Source organism: Gymnoscopelus braueri (genome assembly GCF_963280865.1).
Source record: "Gymnoscopelus braueri genome assembly, chromosome: 12".
NCBI lineage: Eukaryota > Metazoa > Chordata > Actinopteri > Myctophiformes > Myctophidae > Gymnoscopelus > Gymnoscopelus braueri.
This window is the reverse complement of record NC_137614.1, coordinates 7,541,727-7,569,697: the sequence shown is the minus strand read 5'-3', so window position 1 is coordinate 7,569,697 and position 27,971 is coordinate 7,541,727. Positions and strand designations below refer to the sequence as shown.

Here is a 27,971-nt window from a genome sequence, read left to right as displayed (position 1 = left end):
GGGGGCATCTCTTTGGTGGGGTTTGGAAGGCGGGGAGGTTGTCGCTGTCCCTCCGGTTGCGCTGCTCGCCTCTGGTTGTCAGCGGGTGGGGCGTAGGAAGACTGGGAAAAGCAAGCTGGACCTACCTGCCGGATCTGTGGTGAACCACCGTGCCCTTCCGTGGGTGACGCACAAACCGAGTACTCTACCAGCCCATTCTGTGGAGTATTTGTTGAGAATGATCTCCTGTGTGAGGCCTCGCATCTCAGCTAGCGCTGGTATAGCGGCACTTACTTTGTCATGGAAAAACATTTCGAGCCACATAAACAATAGGGAACACAGAGGCATGCATATTCAGCCAGATCTGTACGCTGATGTGTGTGTCGCGGCGTGCGTCATGGTAGACTCAGACTGTGTGTCCCACTCATCCAGGGGCTGGGAGCAGGAACGGGTGTCGCGTCGTCGCCGGGGGGGAGGGGAGATCCACGCTGGCTCCCCGGTTGCGGCGATCGGCGGTAGTGAACACAGCCAATAGGCAGCCGTAATACTGCAGGGTCCCCGCTTTCCACCTATGGTTACAAGGGTTACAGGAAGTAGCGTTGACAGGAAAATAGCGTGTGAAGTAGTTTCAACTAGGCTACCTGGCTACTTCTATTTCCAGTATTATTTCAAAATAAAACGTGTGTTGAATTATAACACATTTCAAGTATAAATTAAAAAAAACCTCTTATTTTGAAATGCACATCGCTTTGAAAGGAAACAGACTTCTGTGGCCGCTTGCTTGACTAACGTAAAGCCTACGTTAGTGCTCAGTCGTGGACATATGGAATATAAAGACTTAAAGTTTGGGGCAAAAGTTCATATTTACCACAATGCTCTGCTCTCTGAAACCAAGACAATCTTTGCAGAAGGTGAGTAAGTCATTTTAATCTAACGCTGACAGGGAGAGTGAGTGGTGGAAAGTAACTAAGTACATGTACTCAAGTACTGTACTCGAGTATAATTTTAAGGTATTTTTATTGAGTAATCAGGGGCACCCATTCGAAAAAATAAGAATTAAACAACATAACCCTAACCTAACCCTAACCCTGAACCCGAATTAAAGTAACAAAAAAACGAAAATAAAGTACCCAAATCCACGAAATTAACCGCAAAAAAAAAGAATTGAATAACATATACCTAACCTAACCCTAACCCTAACCCTAAACCCGAAATAAAGTAACAAAAAAAACAATATAAAGTGCCCAAATCCGCGAAATTAACCGCAAAAAATCGCGCGCTGCACGCGCGTGCATGTGTGACAAATAGGGTTCCCAAAGCGAATCCAGGCCATTTCCACCACTGCAAAGGATGGAAACAGGCCTATAGTTGCCAGGTTCTAATTTTCTTCCTTTTTTATGCAGAGGGATTACTCTTGCCAACTTGAAATCCTGTGGGACGTGACACTGACAGATAGTCAAATATATGCCATTGTTTGAACGGTTATTAGCGCGTCTAGGAAAAAAAAATAAAAGAAGGGAAAATAAAAGGAAAAACATAGCACGTCCAGGAACCGATATGCAGAACCGAAATGTAATTATTTGTTTGGGTACCCGGTACCGACTATTTCTTTATCGGTTCCGGCTTGGAACCCTAACGGTATCTCTTATCACTGTTATGCCGACGATATTCAATTATATTGTTCAACCAAACCAGACAAAATGGATATGATCAGCAAACTGCACGACTGTATATCTGCCATCAAGAACTGGATGGCCAGCAACTTCTTACAATTAAATGAAGAACAAACCCAAGTTTTAATCGTTGCCCCAGATAAGGTTGCTGCTGATGTTGCCGACCGTCTTGGGTCATTAAAAACAAACACATATTTGCTCTAACCCTAGAAACCTTGCCATTATTTTAGATCAGCATGTAAATTCTGTCTCCCGTGCCTGCTTTTATCACCTTCGCAATATCGCCAAACTAAGATCAGTTGTTTCATACCCGGAGTTAGAAATGATCATCCATGCATTCATATCATCACGTCTAGATTTCTGTAATTCCCTTTGTACCTGTCTCCAAAAATCATCATTAGACCGCCTGCAACTGGTCCAGAATGCTGCTGCCAGGTTACTGACCAGGTCCAGTAGATCCTGTCATATCACACCCGTCCTGGCCTCTTTGCATTGGCTCCCAGTTAATTATAGAATATATTTTAAGATGCCTATAATCACACACAGAACCCTCCATGGCCAGGCACCTCCATATCTATGTGACCTGCTCCAACCTCATGTGCCCAGAAGGTCTCTGAGATAAAGGTGATCGAGCCTTTGCTAGTTTTGCCCCCAGGCTATGGAATGGTCTCCCCTTCCACCTAAAAACTGTGGCCTCTGTGGACCTTTTAAAAAAAGTTTTAAAGACTCACCTATTCAAACAGGCCTTTACATAGCCTTTTATGATTACCGATCTTTGTGTTGTAACATAATCCTGTATTGATTTCTTGATTTTTACCGGCTGACTGGTTGAATTCTTATTCTATTATTGACATGTTCTGCTTTTATTGTTGTGAAGCACTTTGTGACTCTGATGTCTGTGAAAGGCACTCTACAAATACAATTTACTTACTTTCTTTGATACATAGAATTATCACTCACACATTGCTGGTTAAAAAACTTTAAATTACAGCAATCGCAATTGTGTTCTGGATTAATTAAACTGAATGGTCTGTGTGGTTATAGCAAATGCCTTTGATAATGTCTTTGATAAGCTTAACTAGCAACTGCAAGTGTGAATTGTGCAAATGTGAAGTGTGAAACAAGTGTGAATTTTGGAGCAAATGGCACCGCACAGCACAAATCATTGTGTTTGAATAGAATAATTTTACATAAACACAATTGACACAAGGAATTGACATTCTCACTTTTGCTGATTATAGGAACATTTTAATCACAGAGATCCATTGAGAATTAGGAGAGGGGGAGACCTCTGTATGTTGTGCGTCCGGCCCGGCTCCCAACATGTCCATTGCAGTCATGCTCTATCAAACGGATTTGGCATAGCGGGTGGTTTTAGAATCCGCTATGCGCTTTCCCATATGTTTGTGGGCAAGATAGCAATTTAGGGATATTAGGGTGCAATAACACGCCCATGGCCACACCTCCAGGCGCAAATAACAGAGTGGGCATAATGTATAGTGGGTAGCGTGGCCGTAATATCAGGGGTGAAAGTGGCTTTAAGTTATTGCCGGAACTCCCAGAGATGAAAATCAGGGACACCCTCTGGGCTTGCGCGCATTTGACCCCCACATTATTTGGGGGTGCACCCTCTGGGCGCGCATCAAAGCCGCACGTTTGACCCCCACACTTTTTGGGGGTCAAAGCCCCCATAATGCACAAAATGCATCAAAAACTGCATTTTGATGTTGACACAGTTATACCTATAACACACAATACAAACACAACAGGTATTACACCTGCATTAGGCTACTGCAAATTTGGTTTAGTGCATCCACATAAACAAATAGCAGCATCAACAAAGAAAACAAATACTGATATAACAACATTATGCCGTCATAGTCAAGTCACCATCACCTGTTTTCTCCCCTGTCCCCCACACACATGTCTTTGTAGCCTGGTTCCAGACCAATCTGCCTTTGCAAAATTGCATCGCACTTTAGCCCTCGGCAGATTAGGTCTGGCCCCCCTCAATAGAGATTTAATTTCTCTCCCTCCGAAGTCGTGAGGGACCAATCAGGGCCCAGTATCCAAATGTGGGCGGGTTTATCACCTTATTTGGAGCAATGATGTACAAGGAAGCACTGCTCTGATTGGTTCGTACAAGGAAGCACTGCTCTGATTGGTTTAGGTCTAACCAATAGAGTCCGTTTGGATCTTTTTGTAACCGCCCCTTGGAAAAAAATCTATCGTTGATAGGGACCAGACTAATATCCACGCAGTGTGTCGTGTGATGTTGTCTGGCCACGCGAGGCTAATGTCTTTGAGTACTTAGAAAGGCGCTACATTACTATTATTATTATCATTATTATCATCATTATTATTACTACCTGTGCTTGCTTCTCGTGCTCCTGCTGTCTGTCACTTCTTCCTCCTCCCCCTGTGTCTCAACCATCTTCATCCCTGGTCGTTCTACTAACTTTGTCTTTGACCACATTATCAGCTTCTTCAGCTCTCACTTTTCTCTTAAACATCTTGGAAATTGTTTGTTTCATTGTACTTCATTTATTTTTAGGAGGGGCTTTTATGCCTTTATTTGACAGAACAGTAGGCTGACAGGAAATGGGGAGAGAGATGGGGGGTGACACACAGCAAAGGTCATCGGGAAAGGGAGTTGAACCCGCGCCCCGCTGTCAAGCTGGATTACCAGTGCATGTGGTATGCGCCTGGACCGCTATCCAGCGGGCGCCCCTCATTTATTTTTTAAATTGCATTATTCAACATAAGTTGCCAGTAATTCATTTCCCTAGTCTGTTTTCTTTTTTTTCTTTCCAGAAAACATGTGTGATTTGAACCAAACAGAACTAACGATGCTGATAATGTGTCAATCTGTCAGCCAACCAGAAACATGTTTTGAACGTTGGTGGAATTGAATTTGTTGTAGAGCCCGCCTACTCTATTACACATAGGCACGGACAAAAGATATCTTCCGTATCGACTCTATACCGGATCTCCACCCTGAAGAGTGAACTGATCCCAGTCAAGTCTGTTGCACATTGACGCGACTCGCGCGACTTCTCTCTGTGGAATAAATAAACACCGAAAATGGCACGGATTACGCTGACACAAACACACTGGAACAATTCAGAAGCACCTCATAAGAAAACTTAACTAATAACACTTTTGTATGTTAATCTGACGTTAGTAGCTTATGTTATCGTCGATCTACAAGCTCACGTAGATCGACGTTAGTAGCTTATGTTATCTTCGATCTACAAGCTCACATCAGCTCATATGAGCTTGTAATCAAATTACTTTTATTACTATATTTATATTTTTTTGTGGGGGGTTGAACTGACTCATTAATACTGAGTGTGTGTGTGTGTGTGTGTGTGTGTGTGTGTGTGTGTGTGTGTGTGTGTGATAGCAAAGGGGACAGAACTGCGCTATTTCATATACCGGTAGAAAGTATACTTACATCCTCTTCATTACAGCATTGAAAATAAATGAGAAATAAAACTTGTATTTTAACCATTTCAGCACTCTATTGTAGTGGAAATGCTGCAACTACGGGAAGAAGAAGAAAAACTGAAAAAACTAAACAAATCCCCCCCAAAAAATACAAGAAACATTTCTTACCCCTTTCCTCCAAGTTGGGTGGCATTGAGTTTGGCCGGGCGGGCGGGCGGGCTGGCTAATAATAATAATAATAAAAATAAAGATAATAGTGTCAGGTAGTGGAGACGTTGTTAGACAGTCAGAAATTGATGGATTGTTTTTCTGCCTTTTACAGTGTGAATCGTGGAGGAGAACACTGGATAGAACACTGGATTAAACCTCAACCCCTTAAAAGATGTGAGTATCTGTCTGTCTGTCTGTCTGTCTGTGTCATACACTGTTTTTATACTCTGTTGGCCCCTCCCTCCTTGGATGCTGTCCTGAAAACTCTTCAGTAGAACTTCCAGGGAATTCAGATGGTTTCTCTGCTCTTGGCCTGGTCCGTAACACCAGCTGATGCTTGTTTACAAACCCAACCCCCACCTGACACAACTTCTGCACTGCACTGTTCAACCCCCATGTAAAACATTCTGCTTAACACATTACCTGCCAATCCCGTAGATCTACGGGCTAGGGTGTTTTCAGTGGTTTACGTTAGATTAGTTCCTCCAGCAGCTTATGGGTTCATATCTTTCATGTAGATGACGTAGAAGTTGAAAAAACATGCGAACCGGTCACGTGATCACACAAAACACGTTATTACAAAACACTAAAGCCGCGATAACGTCAGTCAGGGGGTCCGCCACTCCGCTCGGATCAAACCCAAAGTTTGATCCGAGCAGCGAGCACATTCTGACTCTAGACGAGGCTAGACTCTAGATTAGGCCCTCATTGGAAACAAGTCTGCAAGGACTTTTATGAACGGACCTGTTAGACAAAGTATTTTAAATGTAACTGTGCTGTTTTAATTTTTTTGCCTAATAAAATATTCAATCAATCAATCAATCAGTGAGAGCAGCCGGGGCAAGCATGTGCCCGTCACATGCACTTTTCCTGACCCCAAACCGAAAGTTTACACAGATCTGCCGGTGAGAAGTGAGGCAAGACAAGTGTGTCCCCGCTCGTGCTCGCATATGCACACGCGCGCGGGCGACGACCTGTTACACACCACAGGCAGGACACACGATCCACACGGACGTTACCCCTCGACGCAGCTGTGATGTGATCGCGTCGCCATCATTATTGTTTTGAAAACAAATAAAGAAAAACTCACCACAGATTGTGATCTTGGAACCAAGTCAAACAAAATGGGGGTCCCCAGTTCAAATATGATTATTTTGGGGGATCACGGCCTGAAAAGGTTGAGAACCACTGCATAGATTATTGAATCCGATGCATTTGGCTCCATTTGTGTACTCTCAGTTGTACATGTTTGTGAAGAGAGACAGACAGACACACAGACAGACAGACAGAGGGGAGGAAGAGGGGAGGAAGAGAGGAAGAAGAAGAGAGGGCTTGTAGATCTGCTATTTTCACAATATTTATCTGTGGAACCAGTCAAACAAAATGGGGGTCCCCAGTTCAAATATGATGATTTTGGAAGGTCACAGCCTGAAAAAGTTGAGAACCACTGCATTATTGAATCAGGTCCAATTGGTTCCATTTGTACACTATGAGTTGCACATGTTTGTGAAGAGAGACATCTCACTGTGTGAGAGAGAGACAGAGAGACAGACAGACAGATGGGAGGAAAAGAGGAAGAAGAAGAAGAGAGAGGGCTTGTAGATTTGCTATTTTCACAATATTTATCTGTGGAACCGAGTCAAACAAAATGGGGGTCCCCAGTTCAAATATGATTATTTGGGGGGGTCACACCCTGGCATCCCTTATTTTTATTTATTTATTTTCACAAATTGTCATAAATGGCATAAAAGGAAAAAAAAGCTATTTGTTGCTATGAATACAGGTGTGACTTAATATTTTGACTTGCCCATTGGTGTGGCTTGGGCACAAAAGGTTTGAAAAACACTGCAGTATAGAGTATAGGACTGGAAAATAAGTGTTCTCATGAAGCTCTCGATGACCAATTTATTGATGTTGCAAACTTTGAATTATTATTGTCTCTGCCAGGCCGAAAGGCATGGCGAGAGAATATGTTTTGCACCCTGTCCATCCGTCCGTCCGTGTGTCCGTCCGTCCGTCCGTTTGTCCATCTGTCTGTGAACAGCTAATCCCCGGCACCGTTGGCCCGCTCGCTGCGAAACTGTGCACACACACTCCCTGGATGCCAATTCAGAACCTCTGCCCCAATTTTTTACATGGGCCTGTTATAGTGCCACCAGGAGGCCGATTTGTGCAAAACTCATTTTTTGATATTAATTTTTTTTTATCCAAACATCACGCAAATTGGTACACAGTATCTCTATAGTCATGTGATCAACACGGATCTGTCCGATTTTCCATATTTCATCCCGATTGGCTAAAATTGACTTCCAAAGTCTGGAGTATTGGTTCGTTATGAACAAAATGCCTCAAATCATCAGCGCAGCATGCGATTTCCGTGAAATTGTGCACGCACATTCCCACTAGACAAAGGCAGAAATGCCACCTGAAAATATTCAAATCAGCCTCATGGTGGCGCTATATCAGGCCGATTTGTGTTTTTACCTATAACTGCATGGATCTGCGTGAAACTTTGCACGCACTTTTCCTAGAGGCCAAGGAAAAACCTTTGCCACGCACTTTCACCGGCTTTGAATGCTATCAATGCATTGAATGGGAGATTATCACGTTTTATCAGACCATTGAATGGGCGAGTAGGCGACGAGTAGGCGATATACGGACCTACCCGCGATTTGTCAACCATTCATTGGGCGTAATCAGGAGCTACTGACCTACTTGGAGGCGGAGCAGTCCCCACAACAATATTTACGATTCTGTGCCTATTGGTACATAACTCCAACGGCGCTGAGTAGGCTCAGGCGAACGTCACACCGTTCAGGACGGCAACTCGGTCGCTTTAGCTCCCTCGGTGGTCCTTCACGGGGTGACAGTTCGCCTGAGACTGCGCGCCTCCGTCATGGTCCGAAACCAAAACCAAAACCGAAACTGAACTATTTAAGTCATCTCCGTTGGTAGGTCAGTATGTCTTGATAACACCCAATGAATGGTCTGATAAATCGCGGGTAGGTCAGTATGTCGCCTACCTCGCCCATTCAATGGTCTAATAAATGGTGATAATGTCCCATTCAATGCATTGATAGCATCCGAATCAGGTGGCATTTTTCACATCTGCCTTTTAGAACGCCACCAGGAGGCCGATTTGTGCAAAACACATTTTTTTATATTACTCCTACAGATTTTATCCAAACATCACGCACATCGGTACACAGTATCTCTATAGTCATGTGATCAACATGGATCTGTCCGATTTTCCATATTCAATCCTGATTGGCTAAGATTGGCTTTCAAAGTTTGCAGGATTGGTTCATTTTGAACAAAATGCCTCAAATCATCAGTGCAGCATGCGATTTCCGTGAAATTGTGCACGCACATTCCCACTAGGCTGAGGAAGAAATGCCACCCTTTTCACATTGGCCTGTTATAGTGCCACCAGCAGGTCTAATTTAGCAAAATACATTTTTAGAACAAAATGCCTCAAATCATGAATGCAATGTCAAATCATGAATGCAAGGCCAAAGAAGAAATGGCACCCCTTTTCACATTGGCTTATTATAGCCCCACCAGGAGGCCACAATAACCTACCTGACCTGGCGGAGACCTGTGCTCCGAGGAGCACTTTTTCTAGTTATTATTTGATGTATATAACTTGAGTTGAAACATTTTGTTTGAATTGAGCTAAAATAGCTTGCACTTTGGAGTGAAACAGAGCGATAAATTTACAATCAAAAGCAGTTTTATTTATATATTTTTTTCATAAACAAGTATTGTTTACATGACTGATGTCAATGAAGGCAAAAAATAAATGTCAAAAGCTTTTGAAATCATTTTTATGCCTCTAAAGTGTGTCTTTCATTAAAATGCTCATAACTCAGATTTAATGAAAAAGGGCTGTTTTCGGTGAAAACCAGGTTGTATTCAACTACCTCTAGCTAAAAAACGGATGAAAGAAGAGATTCTAATCTTTGTTTTGAGATATTCCATGGGTTCATAGTCATAGCACAAAATATTCTGTGGGTCCTCAAAGATGACTCAGAATGGTCAAAATGCCTGGCACTGGCTGCAGCCTGTTCTAGAAAACCTCTGGCAGGGAATGTGTTAACTCATTGAGTGCCATTAACGTGTTTCACGTGTTTTTACCCGCTATGGCAGGTAACCCAAAAAAAGAAAAGAAAAGGAAAACATGTTCAGAACCCAAGATATCATTATCTGAAGATGTGCAGCTACATCCACTCCTTGTTTAACTTATAACTGAAAAAGTCTGTATCTCGCTTCCTAAGCACTTTTTTTTTACCTTGAACAAATCTCTGGCACTGGGACAACATAGCCAGAAATAATTCTGCCAATTCTGGCACTTAATGTCCCCAAAAAGCTCTGTCCTCACATACAACACTCCTTCTGCCAAACATTCTGCTTAATGTCCCGACGCGTTGTGAGCTTGTAGATCTGCTATTAAAAAGATATACGAGCGCTTCTGCGAGAGAATTTTCGGGAGTTTAGACTGGCGCAACAGTGCTGCTGTTATATTTTCATGGCCACCGGGAGATCAGACATTTAACCCATGGTCCAACACACACCAGGCTTCATCCATTAATGCTCTCTCCAGGCTATCTCTCATTAATGCGGCGCGGGACAGGACTCGCCCGTCCTACGGTCCGAGTCTCACAGGGAAATGGGAATAGCCTACATGACTGTTTTATTTTAGTGTAACTCTAACGCGCACTGCCCGGTATGGGTTAAATACATTAATATACAAACGTATTCCATTCATGGCGATGTGATTGGTATCATAATATGTCATTCACTAGTAAAGACCACACCATCAAACAGAGAAACGATTGGGTTGTATTTATTGAAATGAATTGTGGATGGAATGGAGACAGGGGAATGCATTGATTGTGTGTGGTGCCACTGTGGAGAGAGGGTTATTGTGTGTGGTGCCACTGTGGGAGGAAGATAGGGTTAGAGGGTAGGGGGTCCCGTTGTTGGGAGTAGGGGGTCCCGTTGTTGGGAGTAGGGGGTCCCGTTGTTGGGAGTGTGTGAGGAAGGTGGGCGTGAAGGGGGGAAAGGGAAGAGGGGTTGAGGATGTAGTGAGATGAAGGTGGTAGGATGGAGGCGGGATGATGTGGTTGGGCGGCGACTAAGTGAGTGAGTGAAGGGGAGGAGGATGAGTGGTGGGATGAGGGGCCTGAAGAAGGCGATGGGGAGGAGGATGAAAGGGGATGAGGGGAGGTAGGGAGGAGGGATGGAGAGGAGCGGGCGGGGGGCCGGGCGGTCTGGGGCATGGACCCTGGGTATTTTGGCTTTGGGGCCCGTGGCCTGTCGGCGACCTGGTCGCGCCGAGACCCCCCTTGGAGACCTAGAGGAAACATGTATGGGAGAGGAGGAACAGGTCAGTTTTTAGCAAGGTTAGTTTTGAGCATGGGGAGGGGAAGGGGAGGTGGCGGGATGCAAGAAACACTGAGCATGAATGAGAGCGGGCATGGCGTGGTATAAGTACAACCCTTGATTAGTTTGGTAGGAGGAGATAAGGGAGGAGTTGTTATCAACGCCATCGCAAGCAGGTGAGCTTGGGAGGAGTTGATATCGGCCAGATTGGAGGCGATTACGAGGAGATAGTTATCTGGTGTGGTCTTCCCTCCTGAACTTACATTGTACCAATTGCATTTCACTAGTAAAGACCACACCATCAAACAGAGAAACGATTGGGTTGTATTTATTGAAATGAATTGTGGATGGAATGGAGACAGGGGAATGCATTGATTGTGTGTGGTGCCACTGTGGAGAGAGGGTTATTGTGTGTGGTGCCACTGTGGGAGGAAGATAGGGTTAGAGGGTAGGGGGTCCCGTTGTTGGGAGTAGGGGGTCCCGTTGTTGGGAGTGTGCTAGGGAGGTGGGCGTGAGGGGTTGTAGGGGGTCCCGTTGTTGGGAGTAGGGGTCCCGTTGTTGGGAGTGTGTGAGGAAGGTGGGCGTGAAGGGGGGAAAGGGAAGAGGGGTGGAGGATGTAGTGAGATGAAGGTGGTAGGATGGAGGCGGGATGATGTGGTTGGGCGGCGACTAAGTGAGTGAGTGAAGGGGAGGAGGGGAGGGGTGAGTGGTGGGATGAGGGGCCTGAAGAAGGCGATGGGGAGGAGGATGAAAGGGGATGAGGGTAGCGGTTGGGGCGGATGTACGTGTGGTACGCTTGTGATGACCACCTACCCAGGATTTGAATGATATGCTCGGGGACGCCTTTCCGGGAGGCTGTGGAGGCTGCGCCTATGCGGAATGAGTGGCCCGAGAAGTGGTTGGCGGCGTAGCCGGCTTTGGTAAGAACGGAGCGGAGGTGGTGGTGAAACCAGGTGCGAGTGACTACGGAACCGGTTTCTGAGATAAACAGAGGGTCGGATGGTGAGGCGTTTTGAGACTGTCGGATGGAGAGGTGGCGGACGAGTGATTCGTATGGGCTGAGGGGTGAGTCTAGTTTGAACAGGTGCATGGGGGTGGTTGTTCCGAACTGGTCAGTCTTACTGTGCTTGAGGGTGTAGATGAGGGTGAATGGGCTGAGTATGGATAGGTCGGACAGACAGGGGTGGCGAGCTGGGTCGAATCTAGTGTTGGCGGATGTGAATTCAGGAGCAGCGGAGGAATCCGTAGAACGCCAGGAGGAATAGGGACTCGAGTGTGGAGTTGGTGAGTGGGTCAGAGTGACCGGAACGGAGGACGGTGATGCAGTCGGCGAGGATGTTGTCTGTGAGGGGTTGGCGGCTAGGAGGGTGGTGAGGCTCGTGGCGTTTGATGCCTTTAACACTCGCATGACTGAGGTTTCATTCTCCTCCACCAAGCCTGAAAAACGATCATTTTGATCCCCAAATCAGGCTATCCTATTGGCCACTGTCTCCCCTCTGGGCTCCAGACTAGTTCACACTTTCTCCCCCAAACAGTGGGGGGTTCCATTGTCTTCTAAATAGCCATTAACATCTCAATTGCACTCTGCTGCAGGCAGAAACATTATAAAATAGTAATGTAGTATATATATATATAAAATAGTATTATAAAATGTAATGGTAACTGCAGATTCTGTATGTAAAATCTTTATTAAAAAAAAGCGTATAAAACAGCGCAATCTGTAGCGTCACATTAAACTCTTCAGTGAAACAGACAGTGAAATGGGTTGCCAAATTTTGAGAGAGAAATAAGCAGGCAGGTCTATGAAAATGTTACTGCATACGTTGTGCCCTGAGAAAACAGACTAATAAAGATGAGACGAAAATGTAGTTCACTAAATAAAGACTGGACTAAAATCTATGGTCATTTTAGTTCACGAACAAAGACGAGACGAAATATTATATCATATATTTATTATATGATTTTGTCACTCCCTGTCTCCTTTGATGCGCAGCGCAGGGCATGCTGTTCCTCACTCACACACACCCCCTTTTAAAGTTGCAGCCGCGCACGCACACACAGAGTCACACCACCGTCAAATCAATGGCAGGAGGATTCAGATTTCAGAGCGAAACTTTACAAAATAAAACGGTAAAAGGCTTTGCACGGGGCTCGGGAGAAAGAGAAGAGGTGATATGGACACATTTTTGCTACATCGATGTGGAGAACAAAACACAATGCTTGATTTTATCCGAAGGCAAGCAATGTGGGAAAAACAACAACTTGAAGAGACACAAGCGTTCACCACAAAGAGATCGAGTTATAAGTTAACAAAAGGTTTGGTGGTGGTTGTTTACAACGTAACATTAAACGTGGTGTTGCGTGTCGGCTTAATGTTCCAACAAAAACACTAATCCGACCCCAAAGTGCCCAAACTAATGCTGACGAACTCACGTTAGCTTCTTAGCATGTAGCGATAAACTTACACCTGGTGTTTTCACTTTCTCCATTTACAGCCCGTACATCTACACAAACATTCAGATTTCAAATATAAAGTGCTTACCTCATGGCCAGGGATGTTACAATTCTATTCGGGTAACCCATAAGTACCCATATTTTCCGTATTGTCCAATAAAAAACATTTTAATCCAATCGGTGGACATTTTCTCCGTATTTTCTCCATGCTTTCAACTACGTGACCCTATCGGTTGGGAGGTGTAATTGCACTCTGATACAATATAACTCTATGAGAAAATGACCGCCAATCGGATTAAAATGCTTTTTATTGAACAATACAGAAGTTACGGGTACTTATACCCACCCGAAGTAAATTGTAACATCCGTGGCCACGGAATAAAAACTTTATATTTGAAATCCGACCGTTTGTGTAGATGTACGGGCTGTAAATGGAAAAAGTGCAAAAAACTGGTTGAAGTTTCGTCATGACTGTCATAATATGACGTCGCTGACAAACGCGTCTCCTCTCCTCCTCCCTCAGTGCAACAAGTGAACACAATGCTATGTTCCACAAATGTGCTCAATCCTGCGCAAAATATCTGATCTTCAAGCATAAAACAGTTGCTGCGTGACGAGCTGTATGCTTGTAGATCCTATCTTTTTCCACCGCTTTGCAGTGAAAGGGAAAGTGGAAAATGGGTCGCCAAATTTTGCGAGAGAAATAAGCAGTCGGGTCTATGAAAATGTTACTGCATGCGTCATTGTGCCCTGAGAAAACACTGAGGCATGAATGGGGTAATAGCCGAGGCTAATTTGCAACACCAGTCCCTGGTTAGACCTTTCTATATAAATATATACCTAAGAAAAATGCATGAAGCTCTAATCTAAACAAGTATGAAAAGATATTTATATCTGCAAAGTAACTAGTAACTAAAGTTTTCAAATAATTGTAGTGAAGTAAAAGTACAAGATTTGCCTCTGAGCTGTAGTGGAGTAGAAAAGTATTACCATTATAATGTAATTATATATATAATTATAATAATAATAATAGAAAGATGCGAAAAACAAGCCCAAAGTCGCTTATAATAAGCAGACATGGCAACATAGACTCGCATAGACTCGCTGCGCAGCTCGTCTACGGGCCGCTCTGCGGGGGGTCTAGAGGTGTCAACTGCTCTTGCCTGGGGGAGAGAGGGGGAGAGTGGTCAATTTAGCCGAAATATAACGGTTGGGATGGTATATATGGTATATATTTCATATTTATAATACGTTTCAGAAGAAAAAAAAAACGGAGATGATTTGAAACAAATATTTAGGAAAAGTCATGAAAGGGGAACTTTCTCAGAGCTTCATGAGAGAAGATAATCCACTTTAAATTCTCAAAATCTGTCATATTGATAGCTTAGTCATGCAAGTGTTAAGCAGCAGTGTGACGTGCGGGTGCGCGTGAAAGGGGTGAGCGGCACCGGTGATGAGTTTGACAACGAAATTGATGCCGGATAGGTAAACTCGGATGGTGGATGAGTGCATGGACCGGGAGTAGTGGCAGTGGCTGACGTATGAGGTGAGAGTGGCCAGGTCTAGTGACGGGAAGTGCAGGGTGAAGGTGGCATGGAAGAGCTGGAAGTTCTTCCAGGCAGTCCAGTAGGTGGACAGTGAGGATGGGGCGAGAGACTGGAGGATGGCTTGTTGTGCGTGGTGGATGAGATGGCCGAGCGGGTGATTCAGGGGAAGATCATGTGCGAATATGGAGGTACCGGAGTGGGATGAGAGTTTGCTTCTGGAGCCAAGTGCCTGAATTTCTGTAAGAAAGAACGAGAGAGTGAGTCAGCGATAGTATTGAGGTGACCGGGGACGTGGGCGGCACGGATGATAAAATTGTGAGTGACAGTGATCCAGGTAAGTCGACGGAGGAGTGCCATGATGGGGAGTGAGGAGGAGCGACCTTTGTTTATGATGTTGACGGTGGCTTGGTTGTCAGTGTGTATTAGGACGGAGCGGCTGGTCCACTCCGATCCCCTAAGGGAAGCCGCTACCACAATGGGGTAAAGCTCGAACATGGAGGAGGAATGGCCGGAGTCGCACTGAGGATCTAACATCTCCTCCGGCCATTCCTCCGCGAACCATCGGCCTTGATAATACCTTCCGTAGCCTACGGAGGGGGCGGCGTCTGTGAACAGTTGTAGGTCCTCTGGTGAGGAGTGGAAATCGTCATAAAAGAAACTAATGCCGTTCCAATTCTGTAGTAAATGATGCCAGAGGCAGAGCTCCATTTTGCATTCCGGGGAGATGGTGACTTGGTTATGGAGGGCTGGAACGGAGGAGGCTAGTGAGAGGAGGTGAGAGATGAATGAACGGCCTTGGGGGATGATGCGGATGGCGAAATTGAGGTGACCTAGGAGTGAGAGGAGTTGCTGCTTGGTGCACGAGGGGGTGTCTGCGAAGTTGGCAATGATTAGGGTGATCCTGTGTAATTTTTCCAGGGGGAGTGAGGCTTGGAAGGTGATGGTGTCTAAGTTAATGCCGAGGAACTCGAGGCTAGTGGCGGGGCCCTCTGTTTTGTCCTCGGCAAGGGGAACGCCGAGCGCTGTGAAGGCCGTTTTGATTGAAAGCAGAGTGCGTGCGGGGGGGATGATGGGAAGTCGACGGATAGAAAGTCGTCTAGGAGGTGGACGAGGAATGGGATTTTGTAGTTGTTCAGGAGAACCCAGCAGAGCAGCTCTGAGAGGTTGTCGAACAGCTTAGGGCTGCTTTTGCAGCCGAAGGTGAGTCTGACGCCGAAGTAGTACTTCCCCCTCCAGCAGATTCCGAATAGGTGCCAGGAGTCTGGGTGGAGGGGGAGCACTTTGAAAGCCGACGTGATGTCGGCTTTGGCAAGCCAGGCCCCGCGGCCGGCTAGATGGATGAGGGAGATGGCGTGAGTGACGGTGGAATATTGTAGGGAGAAATCTGAACTGGGGATGAGGCTGTTAATACTGGGGACTGAGGAACCGTGGGGGGATGAGAGGTCTATAATTAACCTTTTCTTGCCTGAATATTTCCGGGTGGCTATGCCGACGGGGCTGATTCTGTAGGTGGGGAATGGGGGGGAAGTGAAGGGGCCTATCATAAAGCCCTGGTCGACACCTGATTAGGGTGTCGACGGTGTCCGGGTCGGTTATGGCAGATTGTAGGTTATTGCAGGTGTGGGATGTGTCTGGGAGTGTGATGAGGCCGGGGGAAAAACCATGGTTGACGCCGTCTATGAAAAGCCGAATGAAGGTGGGATCTGGGTGGGAGGCTAATTCCAAGGCTATGGTGGGGATGTTAATGGGAGTGGCGAGGTGCTCCGTTAGTCAGCTGACTGAGGGCTTGGTGGGATTGTGGGGACAGGTGGGGCGGGAGTGTGCTCCACTGCAGAATGTGCATATGTGCAACATCTTGTTGCAGCCCTGGTCGTTAAAATTGTAACAGACCATTTTTGAGCCTACGAAGATCAATTGGCGGCCTCGACGGTCCCTTGTCTGGGAGGAGGCTGGAAAGGTGGTGGGACGGTCGGGTCTTGCCCTGGCTGGACGGACGGCGGAGGACATGAGTGGTTGGGGTTGCTGGTTGTAGGTTGGCCGGGGGGGGCGGTGCGGAGGTGGTGGGGTGGGAGCTGATTACCAAGGTGCAGTCGGTGGTGGGGTGGGCGGGGCAGCCGCACAGAGTGCAGGCGATGGCGGTTCTGCCGGCGAAAAGCCGGCAGTACAGCTCGGTGTCCTGCGCTCCCCAGTAGGTTGCCATGTTCCACTGCTGGAGCCGAGCTGCTGCCATCGCCGCAAACTGCCGGTGGTACTGGAAATAGATTGTGCCCCCGAAGCGGACGGCCATGTCCATGATGATTTGGACATAGTCGTCCAGCTCCTGCCTGCGGGTGGGAAAGGATAAACATATTATGTTTCGAAATAGTGAAAATGCCAAAACAAATTCGGTGGGTGTGAGAACGCTGTGTAATGGTGAGGTATGGAGGTCGCGGAGTGTGATGGATACCCCCCCGCAATCGACGGTCCTGGGTTGGTGGGAGGCAGTGGAGGGTTTTAGCAGAGAGGCTAGGTCAATGTCCATACCCTGGAGGATCTGGTTGCGGAGTGAAGCGGAGACTGGAATAGGGTTGGCGGCGATGGCTGTGGGTGGCATGGTTGCCGGCGTGGCTAAGGAGAGGGAAAAATAGGTGGGCTGAGGCCCGTGAGGGGGGGAAGACCTTGGCGGAAAGGGAGGGGGGCCGGAGCCTGAGGTGGGAGGTAAGGGTAGGATTGGAGGGGGGGGGGGGGGAGCCATTTGGCCCCTGGCGGCAGGGGGGAAGCCTTGGCCAAATGTGGGGGGGAGGAGGGGGGGGAGCCATTTGGGCGTGGGCTGCAGAGGTTAATGCATGGCTAGACATGGGTGAGACATGAGGGGGAAAAGACGTGAGGGAGGGGGGAGAGAGGTTAGACACAATGGGGGGTGGAGGAGGGTGTGAGGATGCATGGGATAGGAGTGCAGCCTGCGAGCACAGGGAAGACAAAACAGATAAAATGTTTGATATGGGGGGGGAAGCAGGCACAGGGGGGTGAGACACGACAATGGTTAGGCTGAGTGTGGTGGTGGTGGTCAGTGGTCTGGCTAGGGAGCGCCGTGGGATGTTGGTGGTGGTGGTTGTGGGGGTGGGGGGAGGAGGCCGGAGCCGGTCGTGGTGTTTTCTTAGTTGCTTGCTTAGCGGGGGCGGGGTCTGGTGGCGCGACGCTCGTGCCTCCTGGTCTGACGTCATGTTGTCGCGACGGACCAGGAGGGGAGGAGGTCACCAATACAGCAGATTGGTACAACGAAAACAGTGTCGCTTTAGGAGCAGCGCGTGAAAATAATACATTTTTCGCCCGTAAAGCCTTCTGGAGACCAAGTACGGTCCAGTCTGATAAAGGGCGAGTAGGTGGGTTGACTGACCTGGTGGGCGGTGGGGCTGGAGTGGAGGAGCGAAGGCTGGCGCGGGTGTACGGCCCGGGGCAGTTGGCTGCGTGGTGAGCGCGCTGCCGGCTCGTTCGGGTGGTGTGGGTGGGTGGGGGTTTCGGCGGTGTTGATGGGTTGGCGCGGAACTCGACCGGGGTCCGGGTGAGAGACGGAGGGATGGGTGTTGTGGTGGCCGAGCGCAGGCGTCGGCTGGTCGTTGCTGGAGATGGAGTCGGCGGGACGGGAGGGTCTGGGTTGAAAAAGTCCTCCTCGTCCGAGGCCATGAGCTGGAAAGTGTCGTCTTCATGTTGGTCCATGTTTGCTGGTGAGTAATACTTTACGAGTATTTTCTTTGCTTCGAGCGGTATGCATGTGCTTCTTGTTGCAAGAAACACTGAGCATGAATGAGAGCGGGCATGGCGTGGTATAAATATAACCCTTGATTAGTTTGGTAGGAGGAGATAAGGGAGGAGTTGTTATCAACGCCATCGCAAGCAGGTGAGCTTGGGAGGAGTTGATATCGGCCAGATTGGAGGCGATTACGAGGGGGAGGAGATAGTTATCTGGTGTGGTCTTCCCTCCTGAACTTACATTGTACCATTTGCATTTCATGTAGGCTACAAGCCTACGTGACAAAGATTGTACCACTACGCTACGGATTACATGACAGACACAGTTGGGTGTGTGTGTGTGTGTGTGTGTGTGTGTGTGTGTGTGTGTGTGTGTGTGTGTGTGTGTGTGTGTGTGTGTGTGTGTGTGTGTGTGTGTGTGTGTGTGTGTGTGTGTGTGAGAGAGAGAGAGCCGTGTGCGTGTGTGGCGAGGCGAGCGGGGGAAACTCGTTCTTATTGGCTTTTCATGATGTGTTTGGTCGTATTCTGGTTCTTCATGTCGTAAAATCGGGGCGTTTTGAGAATATTTAAGGGCGTGTTATTTAAATGACGCTCGTTTTCAGACTTTATCAAAGCTCCGACCTAATGTACGCTAGGATTGGCTGTGTAGGATCCTTTGATAAATGTGACTTCGACATTGCTGTACGGCCGAATATATGAAAAAATATATGCCGTTTTTTACGCTCCGTTGATAAATGAGGGCCACTGTCCTCACATACAACACTTCTTCTGCCACACATTCTGCTTAATGTCCCAAAACACACTGTCCTCACATACAACACTTCTTCTGCCACACATTCTGCTTAATGTCCCAAAACACACTGTCCTCACATACAACACTCCTTCTGCCACACATTCTGCTTAACTCTTTGACTGCGGTTGACTCGATAACGCGTCAAGTGCTACTTTGTCCAGTTGGCCGTCGACGCGTTAGACGCGTTGGACGCACGTTCATTGTTTAATCTCTGATCGAGCTATTCTGCAATGTTTCACTCTAGGTTTCAGGTTCCACTTACTTCACCCACCCTTGCATCCGGTTTTATGACGCAAATTCCGTGAACAGTCATCGCCGTCGTGTATCACACCGTAATTTTCGCCGATCAGAGAATCTGAGAACACGTCACATCCGGTTTGACGTATTTGACTGTTTGGGCCTGTTTGGTGGGGGGCAGCGAGTCAGCGAGCTGATGAAAGTGTCTATTTGCTGCTCTCTAGTGGTGGAATGATCGTATGTTTTCAAAACCGCAGCTAGACTTACTATATGAAAATTAAATAACAAAATAACAAAACAAAAATACACAAAAATCGCTGGCACTGGGGGAGTACTTTATGAAAATACTCTGGTAGTCAAAGAGTTAATGTCCAAAACAACTCTGTCTTCACATACAACACTCCTTCTGTTACACATTCTGCTTAATGTCCCCAAAACACACTGTCCTCACATACAACACTCCTTCAGCCAAACATTCTGCTTAATGTCCCAAAACACACTGTCCTCACATACAACACTCCTTCTGCCACACATTATTTTTAATATCCCCCAAAAAACGCTGTCCTCACATACAACACTCCTTCTGCTACACATTCTGCTTAATGTCGCCAAAAAAAACACTGTCCTCACATACAACACTCCTTCTGCTACACATTCTGCTTAATGTCCCCAAAACACAGTGTCCTCACATACAACACTCCTTCTGCTACAAATTCTGCTTAATGTCCCCAAAACACAGTGTCCTCACATACAACACTCCTTCTGCTACAAATTCTGCTTAATGTCCCCAAAACACAGTGTCCTCACATACAACACCCCTTCAGCCAAACATTCTGCTTAATGTCCCCAAAACACAGTGTCCTCACATACAATACTCCTTCTGCTACATATTCTGCTTAATGTCCCAAAACACACAGTCCTCACATACAAGACTCCTTCTGCTACACATTCTGCTTAATGTCCCAAAACACACTGTCCTCACATACAATACTCCTTCTGCTACACATTCTGCTTAATGTCCCAAAAACACACTGTCCTCACATACCTATACCGAATACCTATTTGGGTTGTATTCTTGACAAATACCTGACAGGTGAAAGCATGGCGACAAAGGTGGTCAAAAGAGTAAACCAGAGAACCAAATTTATGGGCAGAGTTTCCTCTTTTGTCAACCCTCAGGCCCTCAGGACCCTCTCAGGGGCCCTGATACAGCCACTTTTTGACTATGCTTGCACCTCTTGGTACTCCAACACCTCAGTTTCACTGAAGACTAAGCTTCAAACCTCCCAAAACAAACTGATTCGGCTACTCCTCGGACTGGGGCCCATGACCCACCTTTCTCCCACCCATTTTGCCAGCCTAGGCTGGCTCAGGGTGGAAGACAGGGTTAAACAACAAAAAATGGGACTGGTCTTCAAAATTGTAAATGCAAATTTGCCCGATATGCCCCCTATTCCCGCATATCTGAGTAAATACTTCCAAAGGTTAGCGACACCCACAGTCACAATACCAGAGGGAGCGTTAACAACAATTTGGTACCACCCACCCATAAAACAAACATGCAAATTCTCCTTCTACAGCACTGCTACCCAGGATTGGAATAGTCTAACCCCATCCCTCAAAAAATGCAGTTCGCTGGGCTCATTTAAAAGAGCCTTAAAAAGTCACCTTTCAGGAGGCCAAAAGAGGAGGTAGTACCATTTTCCCGTTTTCAACGCCCCGCGTTGAAGATCTACAAGCGTTGTGGGCTTGTAGATCTTCTATGTTCAGTGCGAGACACCATTGTGTGACGAAATGTAAATTCAAGGCGTGTGTCTCAGCACACTCGGCAGAGAGAGAAACAGCGTTAATCTGACAGGACGGCTGGCTCAGACTTGTAGAAGGATAGTTTAGCATGTGAAGAAGGTGATGTGGTGACTGGTGAGCACAACAGAGGACTGTATGACTTCCTTATCCAACATTAAACAGCAAACTCTGCATGATGTGTTGCAAGTAACTATGTCTAGATATCTAAGTATGGCAAACAATAGTAATTCTGCACTCTCCTAATTTATTGATTAGATGCTAACCACTTAAGCCCTATTTTATACTTTAGTCATATGATTATGTCACACTAAAATAACTGTCTACAAGCTCACAAGTCAGTCTCATTATGATGTGGTGTGTCCTTGTAGATCTGCTATGTTTGCAATTAATGAACATTTCTGCCAATAATTACATGACACCTGTTATGCATTGTTCCTGTTGCCCAGGCAGCCCATATGGGCTTAAAGGACATTGATCAAAGTCAAACATATTGTTTCAGTTTTTGTTAATGTTTTAATGACCTATCAGAATGTTCACAGGGTCATCTGTTATTAAAAATACTGAATCACTTTGCTGTTACAATAAAACAACTTTTAATGTAATGTGCATACACAGTACGCAAATGACATCTTTTGCTATGTATAAGCTAGGCATATCCTGTTATGCCATCCTCATACAGCCTATAGATCTAGTCTATGACAGATGCATTCTCAAATCATTATAGCCCATCCTTGTTTTCTATACTTTAGCAAACTAAAGTGCTGATTGCATGCACACTTATTTTACTTTTAATCATGTTCATACTTCACCCATTCATAATAGTCCTCTACTGTCCAGGTTTGTAATAGGTCCATTATGTCTAGTGGAAAAGATCTCCTCAGAGTAGGCTTGCTTGCTGCCAGTGCAATGATGTGCTTTAGCCAGCATCCTCCTTATAAGAGCAACACACTCTCATTGTTTGTGAGTACTGTATAGTATAGTATATATTTTTGAATTGTTTTTCAAAAAAATTATCCCATGATTTTGTAACCCATTTTTTCACCCAGTGCTAATTGTCTAAGTTTGTAATTCTGGGCGCTACTCTCCCTCTGCCAGCCTGGGGAGAGCCCCGAACTGAGCTCATGCTTCCTTCAATGCATGAGGAGTGAGCATCTTATCACCTGACAGGGGGGAGTTTCCCCGGTAGGACGTGGCGTGTGGAAGGAACACGTTATTCCAAACAGTTCATTTCCCCCCATCAGGCACCCCGGCTGAACAGGGGGAGGCAGTATAGAGAGAGTGAGGGTATACCTACCCTAGGGGACACGGAGAGAACATGCAAACTCCACACAGAAAGGCCCTTTCGCCAACCCCACCTAGGTTATGGGCACTGGTGACGCGGAGGAGAGAACCCACCCCCGGCACCCACAGCGTCCCCGGCGGGAATCGAACCCAGGACCTTCTAGCTGTGAGGCGACAGCGCTAACGACTATGTGCTCCCTCTAACTATCATATTTATGGGTTGTAGTTGTGTATCGTGTAGTGTAATGGCCTGACGAAAATAGAAGAAATTAAAACACTCTTCAACATTCTACTACCCTCAATAGTTTCAGCAAAGACCTATAAACCCTATGAATTTAAACCCAATAAGTATAGCTGTGCTGTTGCACCCCAGATAGCGCATGCCCCGCGCCAAGAAGTTTTCAGACCAAACGTAGCTATGAAACTATAAACCTCCTTGCACAGGAAACACACTCTAAAATGCCTAATTCTAATTACTAGATCTTCGGCCGCGCTGCGCGCGGCCTCAGCTCTAGTGCCCACTTGGCAGCGCCTACTGGCGTAGCGTCATGAGGGCCAGTGGGGCCATGGCCCGGTCAGTGAAGATTTGCCAGAAAAATGAATTCTGCTCCGACAACAATAGACACAGCCGCCGGCCGCCAGTCACGTTACTGCAGTGACACATTGGCTGGCCCATTCGCACCTTTTACAAAACTAAAGCTGCCTACTCCTGCCTATCAATGGTCCAAGTGTGACCTGTAAAGTAGTCTGTAGGAGACATAATCATGTCCTAAGAGGAGTCCAAAAGAGAATGGATCCTGGGATTCATGAATTAAATTACAGAGGTGAGTAAATAAGTACATGTACTCACGTACCGCACTTTTTGAGGCATTTGTACTTTACTGGATATTTCTCTCTCAGTCTCTCTCTCTCTCTCTCTCTCTCTCTCTCTCTCTCTCCATATATATATATATACACACATATATAAATGGCGAAACGGCTGGGTGAAAATGGGCAATATATTGTTATTTTACTATGATTATTAATAACTTATATGAGGATTAATTATATCATATGATTATTATATTTGATTAAGATATATGATCTTATAATAATCATGGGGCACGTATAATCCTTATCTAATAATCATATAATAATATAATTAATCATCATACATCTTATTAAGTAATGTGTTCACAGAGAGAAAGACAGGCTAGATATAGATATATAGTTAGATAGATAGATAGATAGAATATTAATTTTATGCTGATGGATAGATAGATAGATAATGTACATTTATTTGTACTCAAGTACTGTACACATTTGAGGGGTTTTAACTTTACTGGATTATCTTCAATTTTCAGTACTTGTACTTCTACTCGACCTAATCTCAGAGGCAAATATTGTCCTTTTGTAAACTGTAGATGTATATAATGATTACAAAACCTGCATTAACCACTGTCTGTATCCCTATATACTTTGGCTATTTTAAAATAGTCGGTGTACACGCTCACAACGTGTGGCTTTGCGAGTTGTTGTGAGCTTGTAGATCAGCTGTTTTCTAAAGATTTTTCAACATGTTGACTTAGAGGTTGCACATGAACTCTGCAGCCGCACTGTGTCTCTCCAAGGCTGGTGATCATTTGGACGTGACATTGTGTCACAAAAACCCACAAAATACACAAAAATAACACTGTTCAACGGGCCAATTAGTTAGCATTGATGACATTGACCACACTAACGTTCATACAGGTTGTTGATAAGATGTTTAACATAGCCGTTTGAGTCACGACATCAGCATTAGCATTAGCCACGTTAGCGTTAGCTACATGCTACGGTAAAAGTGCGTTAGCCACTAATCACTCAAATACAACGAACGCTATCACAGTAGAGGACATAAACATTGGTTACATTAGTAGCAGGCTGCAGTGACCTAAAAGCCTTGACAATATGAATGACAGGGCGATTTATTAGAGAAATGAGGGTGATTGTGCTGTCCAGGGGTGAGGGTGATTGAGCTTGCCCAGCTATCACAGTCCGGAGCCCTGTTGTTGCTGTGTCTGACTGTAATGGCGACGGCAAGCTCTCTGCGAAGACTGCAATACCATTGTCTGGAAACTGGCCTCAGGATGACACGACCAATGAGAGTGAGCGCTTTCGTTGTTGCTAAGATACGGTGTATGGCACATGGCGTCTCTACCCCATAGCTTGTGGATCTCTGTCACATGATTGGCGTAGCCTGCGTTGCCAGGTCTGCCTTTTGTATAATCGATTTTGGTCTTATTTGGGCAAGCATTTGGGCTCGTCTTTATAGACCACGGCAGCGCTTGTTTCTTTCCCGTTTGACTGATGTGGCAAAGGTGCTCAGTTTGGTGAAACGAACCATCCGGAAGTAAATTGCGAGCTGGCGAAGTGATTTGCATAATTATTGGGGCATAATGCATTTCATATTAATTGTACATCGTGCAAGTAGAGTAACGGTATGGGAAGCAGCTGGTGTTACAGGCAGAATATTGAGGAATTTGGGGGGAAAATGTGGAGTTAGTTGGGCCATGTGTGTGCTTGGAACCGGCCTCCATAGACTTGTTTAGCCTCCATGAGTTTGGCCGTCAATTAGAGTAGGAGGATAGTAACAACTTGTTATACAACAAAGTTGCATATTCTCTCACTAACCAATGTGTCCTTTGATAAGATCAGACCTGAAGGCTCGTGTATGAAGAAATAACCAAATCCTCTTAAGACTTCTCTCGTAGAAAAGGGTTTTTATTTAACACTCAAGATAATACAGGCTTTTAGCAATAATACAAGAATATATATATGAGAAGGCAGATTTTCTGATAAGACAGACAACAGACCCCCAAGCTCTATCTCCGAGTCCTCAATCTAAGGTGCCCGACACAGACAGAAAAATATTCCCCAGACACTTAATTCAACCAAGAGACGGGCTTGCCTAGAATTCTTGATTGAATGTTGAATCTGGATAATATTCCTCAATTCCTGCAACATACACGGTCATTGACAACATATCCCCAGAGTCAGATCTGGAAAATATCTATCATTCCCATGCAATAGGCTGCTACCTCAGATAAAGTGACCCAACAATCGGTAATGCTAGGAGCTGACAAAATTATCTGTTTATTCAACCAGATTATGGGCAATGCCAAGGTCCCAGTCAAATACAGCAGATTCCACTATCGCTCCCCGCAACCTCGTTGCAGCGTGATCACCAAAAAGGAACTAATCGGAGAGAGCTAAAACGGGAGAAGCTCCGCACAAGGCTATGTCCGTCGCCCGGCTAAAGGGACAAACAAGTGACACCTCACACAAGCTTCTCTACCAATCCCCCCCAGAACAGAGATATACAGCAGTATTTATACCATATTGGTTACATCCGTCACACCAAATATGGGATCGCCTCCCTCCTTGGGCCCGGTCTGGGCCAAAAAGTCAGGGCAAAATTCATGTCCCAGTCCAGCCCTGCCAACAGGTGTATGTGGAAGATAAGCATCCTATCCTCCTCCTGGGGATACAGTGGAGAGACATGGTACCTTATGGGCCTGGAGATGGTGTGTAGTAGGGCATTATAGTGGGGTTCCGTGTCAATGTAATTTTTAATTTTCATTTACAATTCATGTAAAAGTTTCGTTTTCACTACTAATTTGAAGGTAAGGGTCAATAGAACAATTTTGGTCGAAGGTTTTTTCACCCAGATAAAAAATTGGCCTCTAGGGGGGCGTCGGCAGTTGCCAGCCCTAGCAAAATATGTGAACTTTTGTAACTTTTGATTGGATTATTCGATCTAAACATATGAGATATGTATGGATACAGGATCAGGAGTAGCATTTGGTACTTCAAGCATATTACCCATAGAATCAATTTAATTTTCCAGTATTGGCACATAGACACAAATAGATATAGTAGGGGACCGAGTATGGGTAATTTGTTGTTTTAATTTCAAATTGATGAAAGTTTTGTTTTCACTACTAAATTGAACTTAAGGGTCTATAGAACATTTCTGGTTTGAGTGTCAAGCACTCAGATAAAGAAAATGGCCTCTAGGGGGTGTCAGCGTCAGCGGTTCCCAACCCCACACCAGCCATAGAAAAATATGGGAACTGTTATAACTTTTGATTGGATTATCCAATATGAACATAATGAGGTATCTATGGATTCAGGATCAGGAGTAGCAACTAGTACTTCACACACATTGCCCAAAGAAGCAATATTTATTCTGCTATCTGCACATTTCCACAAGAATAGTCAGAGGAGGTCTATGCACCAACGTATGTGTCGGAATAGCATTAATTTCCATTTTTGTCTCCACTAGCCATATATCTACTTGAATAACTAACATTACAGTGTCTTGTTATGTTAATTATTATCATTATTATTAGAAGTAGTATTACTTTCCATTTTAAGATAAATCATTCCAGAATGGCATGTTAAATGTCTTTCAATGCAGGCAGGATTTCTATTAATTCTAATATTTCTACAATTGCTACAAAACCTGTATATCCAGTCATTTGGGAGCATAAACGAGAAGTTGAAGGATAACGTGATAGTTTAGCTCCAATCGGAATATTAAGTTATTTTACTACCACCTTTTACTATTGTTTTATTACTAGCTCCATTTGGAACCTCTCCCTCTGCTGTAGGCTATAGCTCCTATGAGGCTCCACAGCCACTTTCGTAAGGTGAATTCTAACGTTGACCGGGCCAGAATCTTAACCCCCCGGGGGTTAAGCGGGCGGGGGGTCGCGCAACAACGGGTGATAAGTCTATTGAGAATTACCGAGCCATTCCAGGTGGAAAACGGAACGCTCGTCCCAAAACACACTGCCCCGTTTTTTTCGCGGACCGAGGCCGCCGGGTTAGACCCGGGGCAGGGTGTTTTAGGACGACGGTTCTTCTTTTACATTTCTGAATGGAGAGAGGTGCGCAATGGAGAAAAGGACGGTCGATGTTTTCTTTTTGCTTGATATTGTTTGATGGCGAACAATCATGATCTGATACACATGAAAGAAGAGACCCTTCACAGCTAATAGAGAATTTTTAATTTTAAGAATCGGTTCAGAATTGAATGAGTATGGCTATAGTTAAATGTGAAGCTCTTTCTGCTATAAATATGCATCCATGCGTTCTGGGCACCTGTCGGTGGCCAAACCGGTTTTCAAATGGTCCTCATTTACAGTTCGACCGATTAGCAAATGAGGCTCATTTGAAAACATAGGCAACAGAAGAGGGTGAGGGGCTGCTAATCTTATGTTGATTTTTTTTGTTTTTTTCCCCTGGCGGATCTTGTCCCTGCACTTTGAGCAGACAGGGCAGGCAGGGTGTTACAGACCCGACGCTGTGTGCAGGCAGGTGACGACACCGGCGAATTGGCCACTACTATGCGTGATTCTTACCTTTTTCCGCACAAAGGTAAAGGTCAGCCCCCCTTCTCTC

General features: G+C 45.6%; 1 protein-coding gene across 1 annotated transcript in view; it reads left to right on the top strand.

Annotated features, from left to right (window-relative positions):
* The window catches only part of LOC308097450 (uncharacterized protein), a gene marked incomplete at its 5' end in the record, with an annotated part of 177,783 nt that overhangs the window by 100,868 nt on the left and 48,944 nt on the right, over positions 1 to 27,971 (top strand). The window contains one exon of the mRNA XM_080445209.1: positions 5,425 to 5,486. Coding sequence (XP_080301335.1) covers positions 5,425 to 5,486 — 62 coding nt within the window. The remainder of the gene's footprint in view (positions 1 to 5,424; positions 5,487 to 27,971) is intronic.